The sequence below is a fragment of the Maylandia zebra genome, linkage group LG5 (assembly GCF_041146795.1).
Source record: "Maylandia zebra isolate NMK-2024a linkage group LG5, Mzebra_GT3a, whole genome shotgun sequence".
NCBI lineage: Eukaryota > Metazoa > Chordata > Actinopteri > Cichliformes > Cichlidae > Maylandia > Maylandia zebra.
Window position 1 is genome coordinate 36783428 of NC_135171.1, and position 19642 is coordinate 36803069.

A 19642-nucleotide genomic window follows, 5' to 3' on the forward strand; every position below is an offset into this window, starting at 1 on the left:
ATACTAAGGATAGACAGATAGGCAACCAAATAGGATGCCCTAACAAAAGGGGCGAGGCGAGCATAGAGAGGCTTTAAGACTATGACAAAGACGAGTGCCGGGAGACATGACAGGGGTAAAGATGAATATGCCTCTGGCAGTTGAGTCCTGATTACTTTCTTACTGTTATGGCCTCACGTGTTCCAAGGCAATTTGGCTATATGGCTGAGCATAAAACAGCACAGTGAGCATATCACTGGTGTGGTTAATGCTTGCAACCTGCTTCCATCACAGCATATCAGAAGAGCTGTGTCCAAATTATTTGAAAGTGATGATTCTACTGAGGTTTTGTGCATGTACAATGTTTTTTTTTCCACAAAGAAAAAGACAAATCAAATTTACAGTAGATGTCAGCACATGTTGAACATGCTCATAGGGCATGACGACAAAATTCCACTGGGAATTCATTAAACAACAGTAACAGAGCAGCAACAAAATAAGAGGATACCTATAAATTCTGAATGATTTTGAGACACATTAACAAACAAAATAAAAACTCAGCGTTTATAAGACAGGTCTTGTTTTTGTTTTCCTGGAAAGGCTAAAAAGTCAATATTTTGTACATCCCACAATGTTAGTACCTTCTCAAATTTCTATATTGCTCTGCCCCACTGTCTTTTGCTCCCAAAACAAAAACAGGCCACAAAAAGCAATAAAAATAGCACAAAACCAGTTTGTGTCATAAAGAAACATTTTCCTAAAACAGCTGGACACTGTAGGTTTTACCAGATTCTACTCAAACCGGTGTAAGATGTTGTTAGGAACTATTTTAAAATGCGGATTAGTAAATTTGTTGATCCAGTGGAAAGTAGGGTTCTACAGAATTATCCAAAATAAAAAGCACTGAAACTATTATAAGATATATCAATATAGCAAATGTTATACTTTTACATTTATAAAAGTATACGTCCAAACTAAGTGACATTACTGTCGTTAAAACATGGAAATGTCAGTAAAGGTGATGAGCTGGGAAATGGTGAGTGCCAGTCAAACAGGTCAAAAGAAAAGACACATGGATGAACCATGAGAATGCCTGATTTAGTGGTGAATGTTATGTCATTAGTGGTAGCACACCATGAGAATATGAACTGTCTATTTATTTCTTATATAATCTAAGTGAGACGTGGCAGGGTCAAATAAGGGACAGAGGTAGAAGAGTTATGATCATTAAGATTACATAAACTATTATTAACCAAGCATGGCTTTTAAGGCTGCATCTCACTCTTTCTTGAGGACAGCTCCCCTGTGCTCCCCAGGGTTTTGCATCATTTTCTGAAATTGTGTTTATTCCTTTTCTCTTTATCATGCTCCTGTTTTTGCTAACTTTCACTTTCCTTTCTCTCACCGACTCACACACGCATGCATACACACGCCATTCAGTTTTAGAGAGCAATGTAGGCAGAAATGCCCATGCTTTGGATCATGCTGAGGAAGCAGGAATTAATTCCAATCAGGCTTGAACAGGAAAGAGCCATTCCATTTTGCACCACTCCTGGAGTCACTCAAACAAGAAGCACCCCTGCCTCTACTGCATATGCATGATCACACACACACAAACACACGGACGCATATACCCGTATCGCACAAACCCTTTGGAGTAAATATGGTGATATTGCTTAGCAGCTAAACAAAATTTTGTCTATTGAATATCAGCTGTCTTTGACATTAATACCACGCTAATGAAGCCCTTGACACCCTCATTCACCTGTCTTTTCCATTTTGCAAATAGTTTGAAGCAGCCATGGATTGCTGCTAATATACTCAGTCACAATAAAAACACGTTAGGATTTAAAGTATTGTAGTGTCATTTTTACTGACAGTGTACTCTCTCCATTAACCGCACTCCTGGAGCACCGTTCCTATGTTGCTCTTTCCCTCTTGTTCTTCCTTTTATCATTTGCCTCAAAACAGTGTTAGAACACAGCTTATCTGGGAGTAATGCAATTTGTTTGCCTCTACTTTCTTTATATGCCTGCACTGTTTCTTTCATTTTCTACTTCCTACTATCGAGAGTAAATTCAGTGACTCCAAATCCATTTTCATTTAACATAGCTATCTTACATGTCTGCTTTTTCATATATCCATCTCTCTTGTGGAGGAGAATTTTAACATATTGCTCTTTCTGGCACTTTACGCCTTCCCTTGAGCCCATAAAAAAAGCTCACACACCCTACTTATGTATCATGAAAATAGCTGCAGTAAAACTTGCAATTCCATACATTACAGGCACCCTTGGGCTTTGCTATGTACAGAGCCTCAAACAGTTATCCAAATGGTTCTTGTCTGACTGCGCTAGACATTTTCCAGCTTACCTATGGGTGACAACTCTGCCACGCTGCCAATATAGGGTCCTTCCAAGAACTTGGGTTCACTGTCATTGATGTCCTGGACCTTGATGACAAACTCTGACTCTGGCTCAAGGGGATCATTAGAGAGCCGGTCCCGGGCCTGAGCCCTAAGAGTGTAAAAAGCCTTTTCCTCTCGGTCTAGTCTCTCTGTGGCATGTATGTCTCCTGTAAGCTCATCAATGATGAAGATGGATCCAGCTCCTTCTCCAGAGATAGTATATTTGATGTTGCCCTCACCATCATCAGAGTCTGTATGGATCTGTAAAAAAAAACAGAGCAGTTTTGAGAATGATGACTTCAATAAAACACACACATGCATTCCATCTTTTACGACTATGCAATGTGGTACGTACCGTAAAATTTCTAAAAAATGTTTTGTTAGTGTCATGATCAAGTTGCATATTGATGATGGTAAATGGTACATGGCCTGTATTTGTATAGCGCTTTACTAGTCCCTAAGGACCCCAAAGCGCTTTACACATTCAGTCATCCACCCATTCACACACAGGTGATGGCAAGCTACAGTGTAGCCACAGCCACCCTGGGGCGCACTGACAGAGGCGAGGCTGCCGGACACTGGCGCCACCGGGCCCTCTAACCACCACCAGTAGGCAATGGGTGAAGTGTCTTGCCCAAGGACACACCGACCAAGACTGTCCAAGCCGGGGCTCGAACCGGCAACCTTCCGATTACAAGGCGAACTCCCAACTCTTGAGCCACGATCGACAATAATTCATTGAATCAATGTTTATTTTGTTTTCTCCATAACAACTAGTTATATTATCAAAAGTATAGTTTTCTATTAAGGTTCTATTAAGGTTTGGGCACTAATAGTCATTGTTAGTACCCAAACCTGAATGATTTGGGTACCATTCAATGTTAGCTGAATGCTTATAAAAGTCATAATTTGTTTAAAACACAAAAACTGATTAACTTTTTAATATGTAAATATTACATTTATTTATATATTAAAAACTCTGAGTTGAAAAGAAATCCACTTTAATGTAATGAACTTGCTACTGCTGTTGTTTTCCTTTTATTAGCTATTACTTTACGAGTGTTGTATTAATTTATTCAGATTGCAATCAAGTACTGTTTTGTTGGAGTGCATTTGAACGCAGGCTAATTCAAACCTTTCTACTTTAACTGAACATTTTGATACAGACAACAAAGCTATCTGTGAACCTCAGGCAAAATCTGCTCACCCCGTCCTAGCAGTCTGACGATCGGGGCCAACCAAATCAAACTGCAAAACTGTGCTTGAACCACGACAGGGATTACAGTCCTGTTTAAGCACTTGTTATCACATGGCTGACACACCACACTCGATGACACCTCAAAGTATTAGAAACTGTTGAAAGTTTAGAAAAAATATCTGAAGTGATCCTTGTCCAAGTTGAGATTATTCTGTCACATATTTGCCAGGTATCTTATTTTTATGATTTTGTTTTAACTGCTGAGAAAAGGGTTAAAAATGGACAACCCCCAAATGATATTTGGTCATCAACCATGACCATAAGAAATATGTGTATTTTATTCATCCATTGACTTTTCTTCTCTTAGGGTGGTAAATCCAATTCAAGTCCTTCTAACTACTCCCTGCAGACTAGCCATCATCAGTGTGGTGAAAAAAAAAGACACCAGAGTTCCTGTGATGATTTACACCTTTTCTGCACATTGTGCCCTTCACAGGATGTGACGCCCAAATTAGGAGATCAAAGTCATTCAAAGACTCTTAAATGTAGAGACATGGAGGTGCTGTGGCTGAAAAGTGAACTTAAAAGAGCCCTTATAAATCAGAGCTATAGTTTCCCCTAATGTGATTAGAAGACATTCCAGGGGTAGCAATAGGAGATGCATTGGTCCCCCATCCTAAACTCCCCTTTGGCTCTTTAGTGAGCATTAGACCTGCTTGCTCCTGCTCCCTCTCCCTCTCACTCACCTTCTATCTAAAATTATAATTCAGAGCTGTCTATGCAGTGTAACTGTGGTTCAATCTACTCAACAGACCAGAGGAGAGGGGAAATCGCCCTGGCCTCCCTGGTTAATTTTTTATAAAGGCTTAATTAAATACAGGCCTCTATCACCCTTGCAGGGATTTTCATTAAGTATTTGTCGTAAAACCGAGGAATAATGCAAGCCTGTGCCTTGATATTGCTTCCATCATCCATTTTCTCCTTCTTTTTTATCTGTCTGTTTTTGCCTATTCTCCCCATTCTGAATCTTCCTGAAGACAAATACATGGACAGTCAGTGGAAATATACTGCTGGATACTTTGGCGGTATCAATATTTCAGTTATAATAAAAAAGAAAAAAAAGGAAAATAAAAGTTTCATTGGTCCAGACTGTGAAAGTTATCCAATAAAAGTGAGCACACGCTTCCACCACTTGATATGTTTCCTCCAGACTAAACCTCCTCCTGAATTTCTAAATTAGAATCTCAGGAGAGAAATGCATGTGTGAAGTGTTGCCATCTTGTGTTCATTCAGTTCCACAAATGTTGGCACAACAAGTCCTGCAATTAAATCTAAAAAAACAAACAAACCATGAAAGCATTTTTATAATGACCTATGTCAGAATTCCTGAAACCACAGTGTTTACTCTTTATAAAATGTGACAAATAGGGGAAAAAATGGTAAGAAGGTAACATGGCAAAATCACACTCTCCATCTCTTGACTAAATGGATCTCTCTTAGCTCCCTTAACTCTTAACCCCTTTCTTGGCTGTCACTTGGGAACTCAAAGCTTCAGCTCCCTCCACAGATTTTGTATAGGATTGAGTTCTGGAGACTGGCCAGGCCACTCCATGACCTTAAAACTTCTTCGTTGCACTTCTTCTTTTACCTCTCTTTCGTTGCCTGGCAGTATGCTTTGGGTCATTCTATTCTAGAAGACCAACTTTCATTGTTTTGTCTTAGGGAAGGAGATTCTCCTCCAAGATTTTACATTGCCCCATCCCCTAACCCCTCAATGCAGTGAAATTGTCCGGTAGGCTCATCTTGAAATGTTTCCACCTTGGTGGTTGAATGTGGTGATGATCTTCTGTGGGTCATACTTAGCGTTTTTCTTTCTTTAAATACACAAGGTCAAACTGATGACAAACAGCTTGATTTTGGCTTCATCTGACCACAACACTTTCTCCAAAATATATTCTGAATCATTTAGATGCTCACTGGCAAACTTAAGACCAGCCTCTATCTGTGCCTTCTTGAGCAGGGAGGAACTTGTGGGCGCTGCAAGATTTCAATCCGTCACCGATGGTGGTCTACTGATTGCTAAAAAGCTGTTTGTGTAGGCGATAACACAAGCCTACACAGTCCCTGCATGTTTTGTCCCTGACTGGGACAAAACATGCAGGGACAGTTTTGTCCCTGATGTCCTTTGACAGCTCTCTGGTCCATAGCATTGCAGAAGTTGGAATGAAAAACAAGCAAACAAAAAAAACCACGATTTATTTATTTATTGACTTTAACCCGTGTGGTGCATGGTTTGATATTTTGTCTTTTTATACTAAAATTAAACTATCATAAATTTCGTTTCTTTGCAAGTGAGGGAACTTACAAATTCCGCAGATGATCAAATAATTATTTCCCTCACTGTACCTGGGATTGTTACGTACATTAGCTTAGAATGTTTCTTACAACAGGACTTTGAAATGTCTAAAAGTGGCTAATATCAGAGTACATTATTTTACATGTGGACACGCTCTCAGAGTCTAGAATTAAAATCCAGTTTAAAATCAAACTTAGGCTTTACATTCTCTCAGTGTTCACTTCAGTCTAAATTCTCTGTCTGGTTAAGTTTAGGTAAAAATATTGCTTGGTTTGGTTTAGGTTTACTATGTCAAAAAGATTTTTAAAAGCATAATGTTTCTACATCAATTAGGTGCAGAGACTTATTTACATCACCAAGGTTGCTTAACCTCCTAAGACCCGAACTCTTCCACGGCATGCATTTTTAATTTCTCTTTGATATTTGGGCTGATTGGGGCCAGATGAATGTATAAACAAAGAATTACTGGATTTTTATTTATACCTGATTTTTGTTTCTAAGAAAAATAAGAGCCACATATGAGGACATTTGTTTAAAATTTCGATAGATCATAGGCAGTATAATGTCCTCGTAAGTCGATATCAGGCCCTTGTAGAGCAAAATTGAGTATTTTGGTCTAAATAACCCAAAATGAGATGTCCACATATGTGGATGCCAGGTCCTAGGAGGGGGAACCCTAGATGATTATAAGATGTTATAAAGAAGTCCTATGAGCTTTTTTTTCCGTTTTTCTTGCACACATAGACACGAACAAACATACACTCATGTGGGGGCACACACACACACACACACACACACACACACACACACACACACACACACACACACACACACACACATACATGGATCATCATTCTGGAGGAATGATGCAATTTCTCTCCCCTCAGGCTGGCTATACCCATCCTTCTGTCAGTCTATCCTCACTGGAGTGATTCAAGTTGGCAGCTTGAAAAACACACACACAGACACACACACATGCACTACGCTTAGCTAAGTTGTTCTCTGCAAACTAAAGGTCAGAGTCAGGATGTCACTCACAAAAAATAACCGGGGGTGCAAAAGTGCACAACAAATTTCAAAGAAGAAGATGGGAAAGACGCACATCCTGTACACCTGTTGAGCATGACATTATAGATGTTTTTTCCTAAAATCTTTAAACGATATTCCTGACACTTTTGGGGGGAAATAGATTCTCCACATTTGGACAAGGTGTGCTATTTCTTTTATTGGCTAGGTCACTGGTATAGACATTATCAAAAAATACTAATACACACCAAGAAAAACAACATATATTTCAAATCAGTACTAAAGGAACTCTACTCTTTGATGTCATTGCTTCACTGTAGAAAGCTAATTATCAAACTGTGTAGCTTCCTTGTAGATTTTCACTAGTCCATACTAGCATATGGAAATCACACCGGTAGTCTAATTCCCTTCAATTAGTTAATATAAAGCTGATGAAGCTATGAGCATTTTGGACATACTGAGGACATAGCACAACAGAGAAGACTTTTATGCTGTGGAAAATGTAGGGTTTGTATTCCCCACCCCCATGGGCAGTGCACTTCTTTTCCACATTTCAATTCAATTGAATTCAGTTTTATTTAAATAGCACCAAATCACAACAACTGTTGCCTCAAGCTACTTTATATTGTAAGGAAAAGACCGTGCAATAATCAGACATCTCTATAAACTAGCATTTGGAGACAGTGAGAAGAAAAAACAAAATTTTAACAGAAAGAAACCTCCATCAAAACCATGCTCAGGGAGGGACAGCCATCTGCCATGACCAGTTGGGGTGAGGGGAGGATGACAGGACAAAAGTCATACTGTGGAAGAGAGCAAAAAATTAATAATAACTAATGATTAAATTAATGATTGGTGCATAAACATGAGTGAATGAAAAAACTTGAGCAAAGAAGACACTCATCATCGGAAGCTCCCATAACTAAGTGGGGACTCAGGATCACCTGATACAGCCATAACAATATGGTTTTTCAAAAAGGAATTAAGCTAATCTTAAAAGTAGAAAAGGTTACTCTCTCCTGAATCCAACCTGGGAGCTCGTTCCACAAAAGAGAGGCGCCTCTAAGCTAAACACTCTCCCATTCTACTGGAAGAATGGAACCACAAGTAAGCCTGCAGTGTAGAGCAAAGTGCTCTATTGGGGCAATATGAGGTCTTCAAGACATGATCGGTCTGATTATTCAATTAATCAGGAAATTTACAGCCGTCAAAAGTGGGATTGGAGTTTTTTTTTTTATTAATAACACTTTGTTCATGTCAAAATATTAGGTTCCTTTAAAAAATGTAAAAGAAGGATTATTGGTCATTACACAATGACCAAATTTCCAAAGTAAATATAATGTATGGATATAAACTACAATACCAATTATCTGAACCCTTTCTATAAACTTACTAAAAAATATATCATCCTATCACTGCAGCTAAACAGTATTAATTTGGTTTCTGGCTTTATGCTAAACTTGATGCTAGCAAGAGTCAGCCATGCTTTAGGATTTACAGTGCAGGCCTGTGGGTTGACTAAGAGGACAGTGAGGTTGTTGATGTCTTGTCAGACTCACCTTTAGGTCATAACAAAGTGTCTAGCTGTCACTATAGGCTAACCTACTGAAGGGGATGACATATGACTCACATGCAGTGACTGAAAGTTTCCTTCACATTTAGTCAGCTATTTTAAGTTTTTATGAGGTTGGAGGGGCATCTGGTGTACAAATCTACCAGATCAAACATGTGAAACTGGGGACTTCCGGATGGTGGGGAAGCTGGTTGCAGCATAATCTTTCAGCTCCCGGGCGGTTACCCCTTGAAAACGGACATATTATAACACAACTAAGAATATTCATAGTAGTATGCCAGGGGGTAACAAGAGAAAGACAAGAGGAATTCGGCAAGAAAGTGCGGAGGAAGGAGTTTTTTCACCGAAAGAAGTTGACGGTGCTAGCAAGCTACAGCTACTCGGAGCTATGGAGGCAATTGAAGCTAGCATTCTTGCTGAGCTTAAAAAAGTCCAGGATAATTTAAAAAGTGAAATAGCGGAAAAAACTGGACTTGTGAAAACAGAAATGTCGGAGTTTAGGAAAGAAGTGGGGCAACGGTTCAACGAAATTGTCACGGACATGAAAGAGGTAAGAAGCAGGATCGAGGAGGTCGAACAGAGAGTAACCGAGGTTGAGGAGGTCACAGTCGACCTTAAAGATGGGCTCGGCCATACTCTCCAGTTACAAGAAGACCTCCAGACACGTCTGTCCGACCTGGAAGCCCGGTCTCGCAGGAATAACATACGTGTTCACGGGATACCAGAGGGTGAAGAAGGGGACAACATGCTCGAATTCATGGAAAATTTTATAAAGAATGAACTGTCCCTCCCCGACATCAATCTGGGCATACAGCGGTGCCACCGCTCACTCGGCCCCAAGCCACCTCCGGGCTCCAACCCCAGGTCCGTCGTGATTCATTTTTTGGAATACAACACCAAGGACTTGGTTCTCCGGTCTGCGTGGACCAAAAAAGAAATACTGCTGAAGGGCAGACGTGTGTATTTCGACCAAGACTATCCTAGTGACATTTTAGCGAAACGCAAAGCATACAACACGATCAGGAGGATTTTAAAAGAGAAGGGGCTCCGCTTCCAAACACTGTATCCGTCGAGACTGCGTGTGTTTTATGAAAACGGGCCCGTGATTTACAACAACGCGCAAGACGCAGCCGACGACCTGGAGAAGAGGAAGTTGATGGGAAAGCGCAAGCGGAGCGCCGCGGCGGACCCGGGAGGAACGGATGAAATAATAATAATAATAATAATGGATTGCATTTATATAGCGCTTTTCGGACCCCTCAAAGCGCTTTACAATTCCACTATTCATTCACTCTCACATTCATACACTAGTGGAGGCAAGCTACAGTTGTAGCCACAGCTGCCCTGGGGCAGACTGACAGAGGCGAGGCTGCCATATTGCGCCATCGGCCCCTCTGGCCATCACCAGTAGGCGGTAGGTGAAGTGTCTTGCCCAAGGACACAATGACCGAGACTGTCCGAGCCGGGGCTCGAAACAGCAACCTTCCAATTACAAGACAAACACCTAACTCTTGAGCCACAATCGCCCTGAAATACATCCAGGAAAAGCTCCAGAGATTCAAGTGCATGGATAGTAAAACCTAAAAAAAAATTTTCCGCACTTAAGACTGCAGTTTTCCTGTGTAAAATAAGAGTGATAGGTTTGACCGCAGTTTGGGATGCTAACAGCTTTCTCCAAGAGCGCTGCTATGATGAGCGGAGCTCACCAAGCAGCACTACAAGGGGCTCTCTGGGACTTTAGGGACTCTCCTCTTTGTTTTGAAGTTGGACGTACACTTCATAATTGGAAGTCATATATGTTATTTGTTCAGGTACGTTGTTCCTTTGTTCTGTAGACCCCCTTTTCTTTTCAGAGCACAGAGCACAGATTTACAGGTATTGTGTATTTTCCTTTTGCTGATGGAGATCAGACAACAATATAAGGTAATTACAGTTAATGTTAATGGTTTACATAACCCCATTAAAAGAAACAAAGCTCTTGCTAAAATGAAGCGAGAAAAACAAGATATAATTTACTGGCAAGAAACACATCTTTTTGCCATCGAGCACAAAAAATTGTGTAAAATGGGGTTTAAAAATGTGTATTATTCCTTGCATATAAAAAAACATTCTAGAGGAGTGGCCATCTTATTGTGTGACAAAGTACATTTCCAACTTTCCTCACAAATCAGAGATAAGGAGGGGCGTTATATACTGGTTAAAGGGTACATAGATCACAAGGAAGTTACATTGTTTAACGTGTACAGACCACCAGGGACTGATAAACATGTAATCAGGACCCTTTCGGAATTAATTGCAACAGAAACATCAGGCATATTAATATGCGGTGGAGATTGGAATATTCACTTGAATCCGTTTCTGGACACGTCCAGCAAAACTAAATTGTTACAACCAGAAGCAGTATATGTTAAAAGAATGCTTAAGGAATTGGGGTTGGTTGACGTGTGGAGGGATGCACACTCACTGGAAAAGAAATATACTTTTTTTTTACATTCCCACCATATGTATTCAAGACTGGACTATTTTTTTATGTCACACTTTGATAAGCATAGAATTATAAATTGTGATATAAGGGTGAGAGATATTTCGGACCATGCAGGGGTGTACCTGACACTCCATTTGGATTCAGATCGCAAAGAGACTTTATGGAGGCTTAATACTAGTCTACTAAATGATGTAGAATTTGAAAAGTTTGTAAAATAAGAATTTAAGGAATACATGGACTACAATAACAATGGTGATGTTTCTCCTAGTATTTTATGGGATGCAGCAAAGGCAGTTCTTAGAGGGAAGCTAATTTTGTGGTCCTCATACAAAAAAAGGAAAAACAGAAGTATCTAAAAGACCTTACTACTGAAACACCTAGAATCAGAACATATGAAAAGTAACAATGATGACACGTTATCACAAATTAAAGAAATACAACAGATATTAAATAGGTTATATGATGACCAAATAGAAAAAAGGGCTAAATTCATTAAGCAGAATTATTATGAAAATGGTCCCAAATCTAAGAGACTCCTTGCTTGGAGGATACGGAAACAGCAGGCTGACAGATTTATTCAGAAAATTAAAAACCCAGCAAATGATAAGATATGTCATGACATGAAAAGCATAAAAGAATCTTTTCTGACCTATTATACCCGACTGTACGCAGAACCACACAGGATAGATGTGCCCTCTGTTAATGTATTTCTTTCTTCACTTGATTTACCGTCGATAGGAACAGAACAAAATAAAAGATTAACACAAACAATAACTGCGGAGGAGATTAACAAGGCCATTTCAAAATTGAAAGGTAATAAGATGGCCGGTGAGGATGGCTACCCGGCAGAGTGATATAAACATTTCAGAGATCTAGTAACCCCTCTGCTGAGGGATTGCTTTAACCATGTGCTTACAGGGGGTGAGATACCACCATCCTGGAAACGAGCAGTTATTTCAGCAATTCCCAAACCGGGTAAAAATAGAACGGAATGTGGTTCCTATAGACCCGTATCAGTCTTGAATATCGACTGTAGGATATTTGCAACAATATTAGCTAAACAGTTGGAATTTATAACTTCAGAATTAATGGATACAGATCAAACAGGTTTTGTTCGAAATAGGCAAACTCATGATAATGTGAGGCGGGCTCTCCATCTAATAAATAAAATGAAAAATATCGAATCAGTAGCTGTTAGTCTTGATGCTGAAAAGGCGTTTGACTCTGTGTGCTGGAATTATCTTTATTTGGCCTTAGAGAGATTCGGTTTTAACAGCCAAATCATCAGATGCTTACAGTCTCTATATAACTCACCCACTGCCAGGATTAAAATTAATGGTGATTTAACAGATACACTACAACTAGAAAGAGGCTGCCGTCATGGATGCCATCTCAGTGCCACTATCTTTGCGCTATTCATTGAGCCCCTGGCGCAAGCTATCAGGGAATCTAAAGACATTAGAGGTGTACTAATTAACAATATAATGTATAAAGATGGTCTGTATGCTGACGATGTTCTCATAACGCTAACTAACCCGGAAATCAGTCTGCCTAATCTTTTTTCATTATTGAAAAAATTTGGCATATATTCCGGATATAAATTAAATTTACAGAAAACTCAGATTCTCTTATATAATTACCGCCCATCACAAGACATTCAAAAGATAGCCAAGTTTAACTGGAGTAACACCTCTATAAAATATCTAGGAATCCATATACCCACGGATCTATCCGACCTCTACGAATGCAATTATGTCCCACTGACATCAGAAATTAAGGCAGACCTACAGCGCTGGTATTTATTGCCAATGAATATGCATAATCGGATAGATATAATAAAAATGAATCTTTTGCCAAAGCTTCTCTATTTGTTCAAGGCGCTGCCTATACACCTACCCTCCAAGCAATTTAACGATTGGAATAGGATGATCTCTAATTTTATTTGGGCCAAACAAAAACCAAGAATAAAATTTCAGACGTTACAACTGCAAATGGACAAAGGTGGACTCGCTCTGCCGTGTCTTGAGGACTATTATAGGGCTGCACAGTTACAAGTGATGATTGGGTGGTGTGATCTAATGTGTAAGGCTAAATGGAAGGAGATATATCAATCCTACTGTGAGACCCCACTTCAATCACTGCTTGGAGATCAACCACTCATTAAAAGACATATAGATGCAGACCTGCTCCCGGCACTAAAGAAAGTGCCCATAGAAATATGGCATAGGATACTCAAATATGAGAAAACTAAAAAAAGTGCCCGGACGTTACGATGGCCTGCTTATGATTCGCATTTTGCACCTGCAAACATGGATAAGAGATTTATACAGTGGTCACATAAGGGTATAACAGGCTACTGGAAGATTACAGATAAAAATGTACTAAAAGACTACCAGCAACTCCAGAGAAGTTCTTACTTGGAAAGACAGGATTTCTTTAGATACCTCAAGCTGAGGCACCATTACGATTATATATATATATATATATATATATATATATATATATATATATATATATATATATATATATTAGGGGTGCAACGATATTCGTATCGATATTGAACCGTTCGATACAGTGCTTTCGGTTCGGTACGCATATGTATCGAACAATACAAAATTTTTTATTTATTTTATCAACTTTCCTTCTGACGATGCTGTCTGTGTTGAGCGCTCAGTGAATCTGCGTTCAACTACTCCGCCTAGGCTCGACAGTGCAGCCTAGGCGGAGTAGTCGAACGCAGATTCACTGAGCGCTCAACACAGACAGCATCGTCAGAAGGAAGAGCGCAGGGCAAGCTAGCGAGACAGAAGTTAAGCTCTCCTTGCAACATGGACCTTCCGCACCCTCATTCAGATCTGGCGTTTGGAATTATTTTGGTTTTCATGTGACGTATGACCCTGAAGGTAAGCGAGTCATGCACTAAAGTAAAACAGTATGTTGGATGTGCCATGCAATGCTCAATTACATGGGTGGGAACTAGTGTGTTAGCGCAGTTAGCTCGTTAACGTTTTGGCCGTCTAGCCCCATGCACGGGGCGATCGGCGGTAGCTCGTTAACGGAGATTTGCCGTGTTGTGGCGTTAAGGTCATTTCAACGAGATTAACCTGAAAGCACTAGTGGGAACACAACGAATATGACTGCACATTTACGCCGACATCATCCTAGTGCAAAGACAAGTGGAAGCAGAAAAAAAACAAGCAAGCATGCTACTAACTTTAGCCGAGTCATTTAGACAGCTGTTAGCACATGATTCTCCTTATATGTTTAATATGCTGTGTTAAGGTTCAAAATTGAGGAAGGAGAGTACAAACCACCCATGGTCCAGAAGCTCTTGGTCAAACAATGATTTTAATGACTACACACGTGTGGGAAGACAACTCTGTACGCAGACAGCAATTGATCTTCGACTTCCTCAAAGCATACACAGATTTTATACCGTCAGGGCTTGATTTACTGACGCCCCTTCATGCGTCACAGACAGGATATATACACATACGTCAAATCAAAACCACAACGACTTTTAACACAGTTTAAAAAGAACATCGTCTTCTATCTTCATGGCTGGCACTTCCTGTCTACCTTTCAGTTCTTGTCTTGTTCCTCTTTCTTGCCGAGACGACAAGGACGGTTCCTCTTTTACCGAGACAATTTCGCAGTTCCAATCCAGACATGACTAATCTCTCTCTCCTCTAAATAAATCTAACTCATGTGTGTGTGTCACGACCTCACATGCTCTCTGTGTCACCTCTTCACCTGTTGCACTTCTGACCTTTCACTAGACCAGAGGCTCACTGAGACTATGTGTATGTCTTCTACTAAATAAATGTTTTAACCAAGAACCTCTACTAAAACCTTAATATGAAATGACCTGATATAAGTGTTTTGTAAGCATGTATTGCAATTCCTTCTATGTTCTAGTTTTCCCTCAGCATGTATCACCTGAACAGTCACGTCAGTGAAGCTTAAGACCTTTAAAGAACCTGAACATCAACTCAAATAAGCACAGATATGCATTGTGTACACAATAGTTATAACTGCATCTGAAATACAAAATTAACATCATCATAAACATCTTAAGGCCATCTTAAAGCTATCTGTTACATTGTTAAAGCAATGATCATACTGCAGATTATATTATTAATGCAATGGTAATAATGATGATTATTTAACAATAGCAGTAAAATAATTTCCCTGCTCCACAGCTGCCCGTCGGGCTATTGTAGGAAGGAGAAATATATGTCAATGCTTTTGCATTCTTTCAGAAATGTAGCTGGGTAATTATGTCATTGGCATCGGTGAGCCACTGTCAATATGTGACATATTGGAATCGCGTTTGAATTTGCGCTTGTTTTTTTGCTTTCACTTTGCAATGACAGCACTGATCTGTGAGTGATGATAATTTGTGCACCAATTCCTCTGACATCGTCTTATTAATTGGTAGCTTACTATGCAAACATGACATGTGAAATCTCCCGCAGCTTAAACATGTGAGAGGTTGATCGCGCAGAGAATCGCTGAGCTTATGTGAGTGCGTGTGTAAAAGCAGCAGGATATATATTTGACTACGATGACCTTCACAGACAGATATATATTTTAGTTCTGCTGAGCCAAATAAGACAGGTCAGTGTGAAGAAGTGACAGCCAAAGAAGAGCTTACCACAAAACGGAGAAGTTATGACAAATCAGACTATAAGGCAAAAAGAAAGTGCAGCTTTATGGTTTCATGGACAAAAGAATTTCTGTGGCTGCAATATGACGAGCTAAATAACCAGGGCTGCACATAAGTGGTCCGCAGGTGCGCATTCGCTGTCAAAATAAAAAACACGCACAAGGGTTAGGGTTAAATTTAAAATTTTTTAATAAATGACAAATTAAATGACAAATTAAAAAGGCATGAACATTTTTTTGTATCGAAAAAATATCGAACCGTGACACCAAAGTATCGAACCGAACCGAACCGTGAATTTTGTGTATCGTTGCACCCCAAATATATATATACATATATATATATATACATATATATATATATATATATATATATATATATATACACATATTATATATATATATATATATATATATATATATATATATATATATACATATATATACATTATATATATATATATACACATTATATATATACATATATACAGCTGAATCAGTCAGCTGAATGGTAAGAACAAGATCCGGGCCATCAACACCTATGCCCTGCCCGTGATCAGGTACCCTGCTGGGGTAATAGGCTGGCCAAAGGAGGAGATAGAAGCCACTGACATAAAGACAAGAAAGCTCCTTACCATGCATGGAGGGTTTCACCCCAAGTCCAGCACCCTGAGGCTGTATGCTAAGCGGAAGGAAGGGGGCCGGGGACTGGTGAGTGTCAGCACCACAGTCCAGGATGAGACAACGAACATCCAAGAATACATTGGGAAGATGGCCCCAACTGACCGAGTGCTCAGTGAATACCTCAGGCAGCAGAAACCCAAGAAAGAGGAGGGAGACGAGGAACCATCATGGAAGGACAGGCCCCTGCACGGTATGTACCACCGGCAGATAGAGGAGGTGGCTGATATCCAGAAATCCTACCAGTGGCTGGACAAAGCTGGACTGAAAGACAGCACAGAGGCACTAATCATGGCAGCACAAGAACAAGCTCTGAGCACAAGATCCATAGAGGCTGGGGTCTATCACACCAGGCAAGACCCCAGGTGCAGGCTGTGTAAAGATGCCCCAGAGACAATCCAGCACATAACAGCAGGGTGCAAGATGCTAGCAGGCAAGGCATACATGGAACGCCATAACCAAGTGGCCGGCATAGTGTACAGGAACATCTGTGCCGAGTATAACCTGGAAGTCCCGAGGTCAAAATGGGAGATGCCCCCAAGGGTGGTGGAGAATGACCGAGCTAAGATCCTGTGGGACTTCCAGATACAGACGGACAAAATGGTGGTGGCTAACCAACCGGACATAGTGGTGGTAGACAAACAGAAGAAGACGGCCGTAGTGATCGATGTAGCGGTTCCGAATGACAGCAATATCAGGAAGAAGGAACACGAGAAGCTGGAGAAATACCAAGGGCTCAGAGAAGAGCTCGAGAGGATGTGGAGGGTGAAGGTAACGGTGGTCCCCGTGGTAATCGGAGCACTAGGTGCGGTGACTCCCAAGCTAGGCGAGTGGCTCCAGCAGATCCCGGGAACAACATCGGAGATCTCTGTCCAGAAGAGCGCAGTCCTGGGAACAGCTAAGATACTGCGCAGGACCCTCAAGCTCCCAGGCCTCTGGTAGAGGACCCGAGCTTGAAGGATAAACCGCAGGGGCGTGCTGGGTGTTTTTATATATATATATATATATATATATATATATATATATATATATATATATGTATATATATATATATATATATATATATATGTTCTTCCTCTACCCCCCCCCCCATTTTTGCACATGTCGAGGAGCGTGTCAGGCTACATTTCACTGTGTCTTATACTTGTATAACTATGCATGTGACAAATAAAGAACCTTGAACCTTGAAACATAAAATTCCTAGAAGAGGAGGACACGGGCTTGGTTAAAATCTTCCTTGACTCTTGTAAGGGGAATGCACCAAAGAAACAGATATCCAGATTATACAAATGTTTACACACATGTAGGAATAATGACACAACGTATATCAAAGCTAGATGGGAAAAAGAGGCTGAAATAATAATACATGACGACAACTGGTTCAATATATGTAAGGCTGTGCGTTTTTTTGTCACGCCTAATGCTAAGAGTAAACAAAGTAAATACCCCGACAAGACTCAGTGTTGGAGGAACTGTGGAGGTGTATCTGCAGGACATTTTCATATTTTTTGGGAATGTGCTAAGATTGTCCCCTATTGGCTAGTAGTGATCAAAGAAGTCAATACCATGATGGGCTTGAACTTGGCCCCTGATTTCACTGTGTTTTATCTATGTGATTTGCCACAAGGACTGAGGAATTCAGACAAATATCTTTTATTGATATTATTGGCTGGTGCAAAGAAAGCCATAACTTGCAAATGGCTAAACGCTGATCCACCGTCATTCTTGGACTGGATAGGCATTATCAAGGAAATTTACACAATGGAGAGACTGACTTTTTCACTAAGACTGGCTGCCGATAAATTTGAGAAATACTGGAAAAAATGGGACCTTTACTTAAATGGAAAAATATTATAATTTCTGGTACCATGTTTCATTGCTGTAATTCACCTATTTAATCTGATTGTACCACAAAGGGATATGTCTTTTTTTTGTTTGCTAGCCTGTGCTAGCCTGCTCTGTGCTTGTTGGGGGTCTGAATGTTTTGTAAAAAATATACAGGACTGTCAATAAAAATAATGTGTAAAAAAAAAAAACTACACGCTGTGGCGACCCCTTTTATTTCTTCTTCTTTTGGTCGGCCCCTTTAAGAGTCACAGCAGATCATCTGCTTCAATCTCCTATCCCTAACATCTTCATTTGTCAAGCCAACCTTTTGCATGTCCTCCTTCACTACATCCATAAATCTTCTGTGTGGTCTTCTTCTTTTCTTTCTGAGTGACAGCTGTGTACTCAAGATCCTTTGTCTACTATCCCTCCCCCGTACCTCCAAACCATCTCAGCCTTGTTTCTCTAATTTCATCTCCAAAATGGTCAACCTATAGCTGTTCCTGGCTGTAGCTCAGGAGGTAGAGCACATCATCTAAGAATAGGAAGGTTAAAGGTCTGGCTGTACCAGTCTGCATGCCAAATATCCTTGGGGAAGATACTAACCCTAATCTCTCTGATGCATCCATCGAAGTATAAATGTATGTGAATGTTCGATAGAAAGCACTTCAGCATAGAAAAAAGTGTTTGTATGAGTGGGTGAATGTGGCATATTAAAATGTGCCTTGAGTGCTCGAGGAGAGTAGAAAAGCGCTATATAAGAATCAGTCAATTTACCATTTCCTCTGATATATACGTTCCTAATCTTGTCTCTCCTGGTCACTCCCAATGAAAATCATCAGCTCTTCCAACTACAACTTGGTCTTCTGTCTTTTTGTCAGTGTCACTGTCTCCAAACCATATTTTAAGCACAAGCTAACACTAAACGAATGTATTCAGTAGCAAAATAGAATAGAATAGAATAGAATAGACATGGAGTAGCATTTTCATTACAGTGAAGATAGAAAAATGTGAGCTGCACTGAAGCTTTAGTTTATTGAAGATTTCAAAGACGAAGCAAATTGTCTTATATTTAAGTCTGTGTAATCTGGACTAGGCATACCACATTTCACTACAGCTTGTAAAGCTTCTGATCTTAAAAGCTTCAAAGTGTTAAGAAGGTGACAAGGTATCAGAGACAGTCTAGGTGGGGATAGCTATGGGGAAGGAAGGATACATACCAAGGACAGAACCTGCGATGAGAATGGATAGAAAATAGTAGCACAGTGGACTAGGAAAAAGGAAGAAAAAAGTCGCAGAAAGAAGTTAAAATGTAAAAGTGATGTTCTGAATTACAGTTACGGAGGCAAACCTGCAGAAGCTTAGACAGAAACAGAGAATGAATATCTAGACATCAAAGAGAAAACATTGTCATAATGTGTTAATATAATTTAGGACCTTTCGATC

At 40.0% G+C, this 19642-nt stretch overlaps 1 protein-coding gene across 2 annotated transcripts in view; it reads right to left on the reverse strand.

Moving 5' to 3' along the window:
- Positions 1-19642, reverse strand: part of cdh22 (cadherin 22) — a 194670-nt gene that overhangs the window by 68368 nt on the left and 106660 nt on the right. For both annotated transcript variants that reach the window (XM_076884303.1, XM_004547639.4), the window contains one exon: positions 2352-2646. In XM_076884303.1, coding sequence (XP_076740418.1) covers positions 2352-2646 — 295 coding nt within the window. The remainder of the gene's footprint in view (positions 1-2351; positions 2647-19642) is intronic.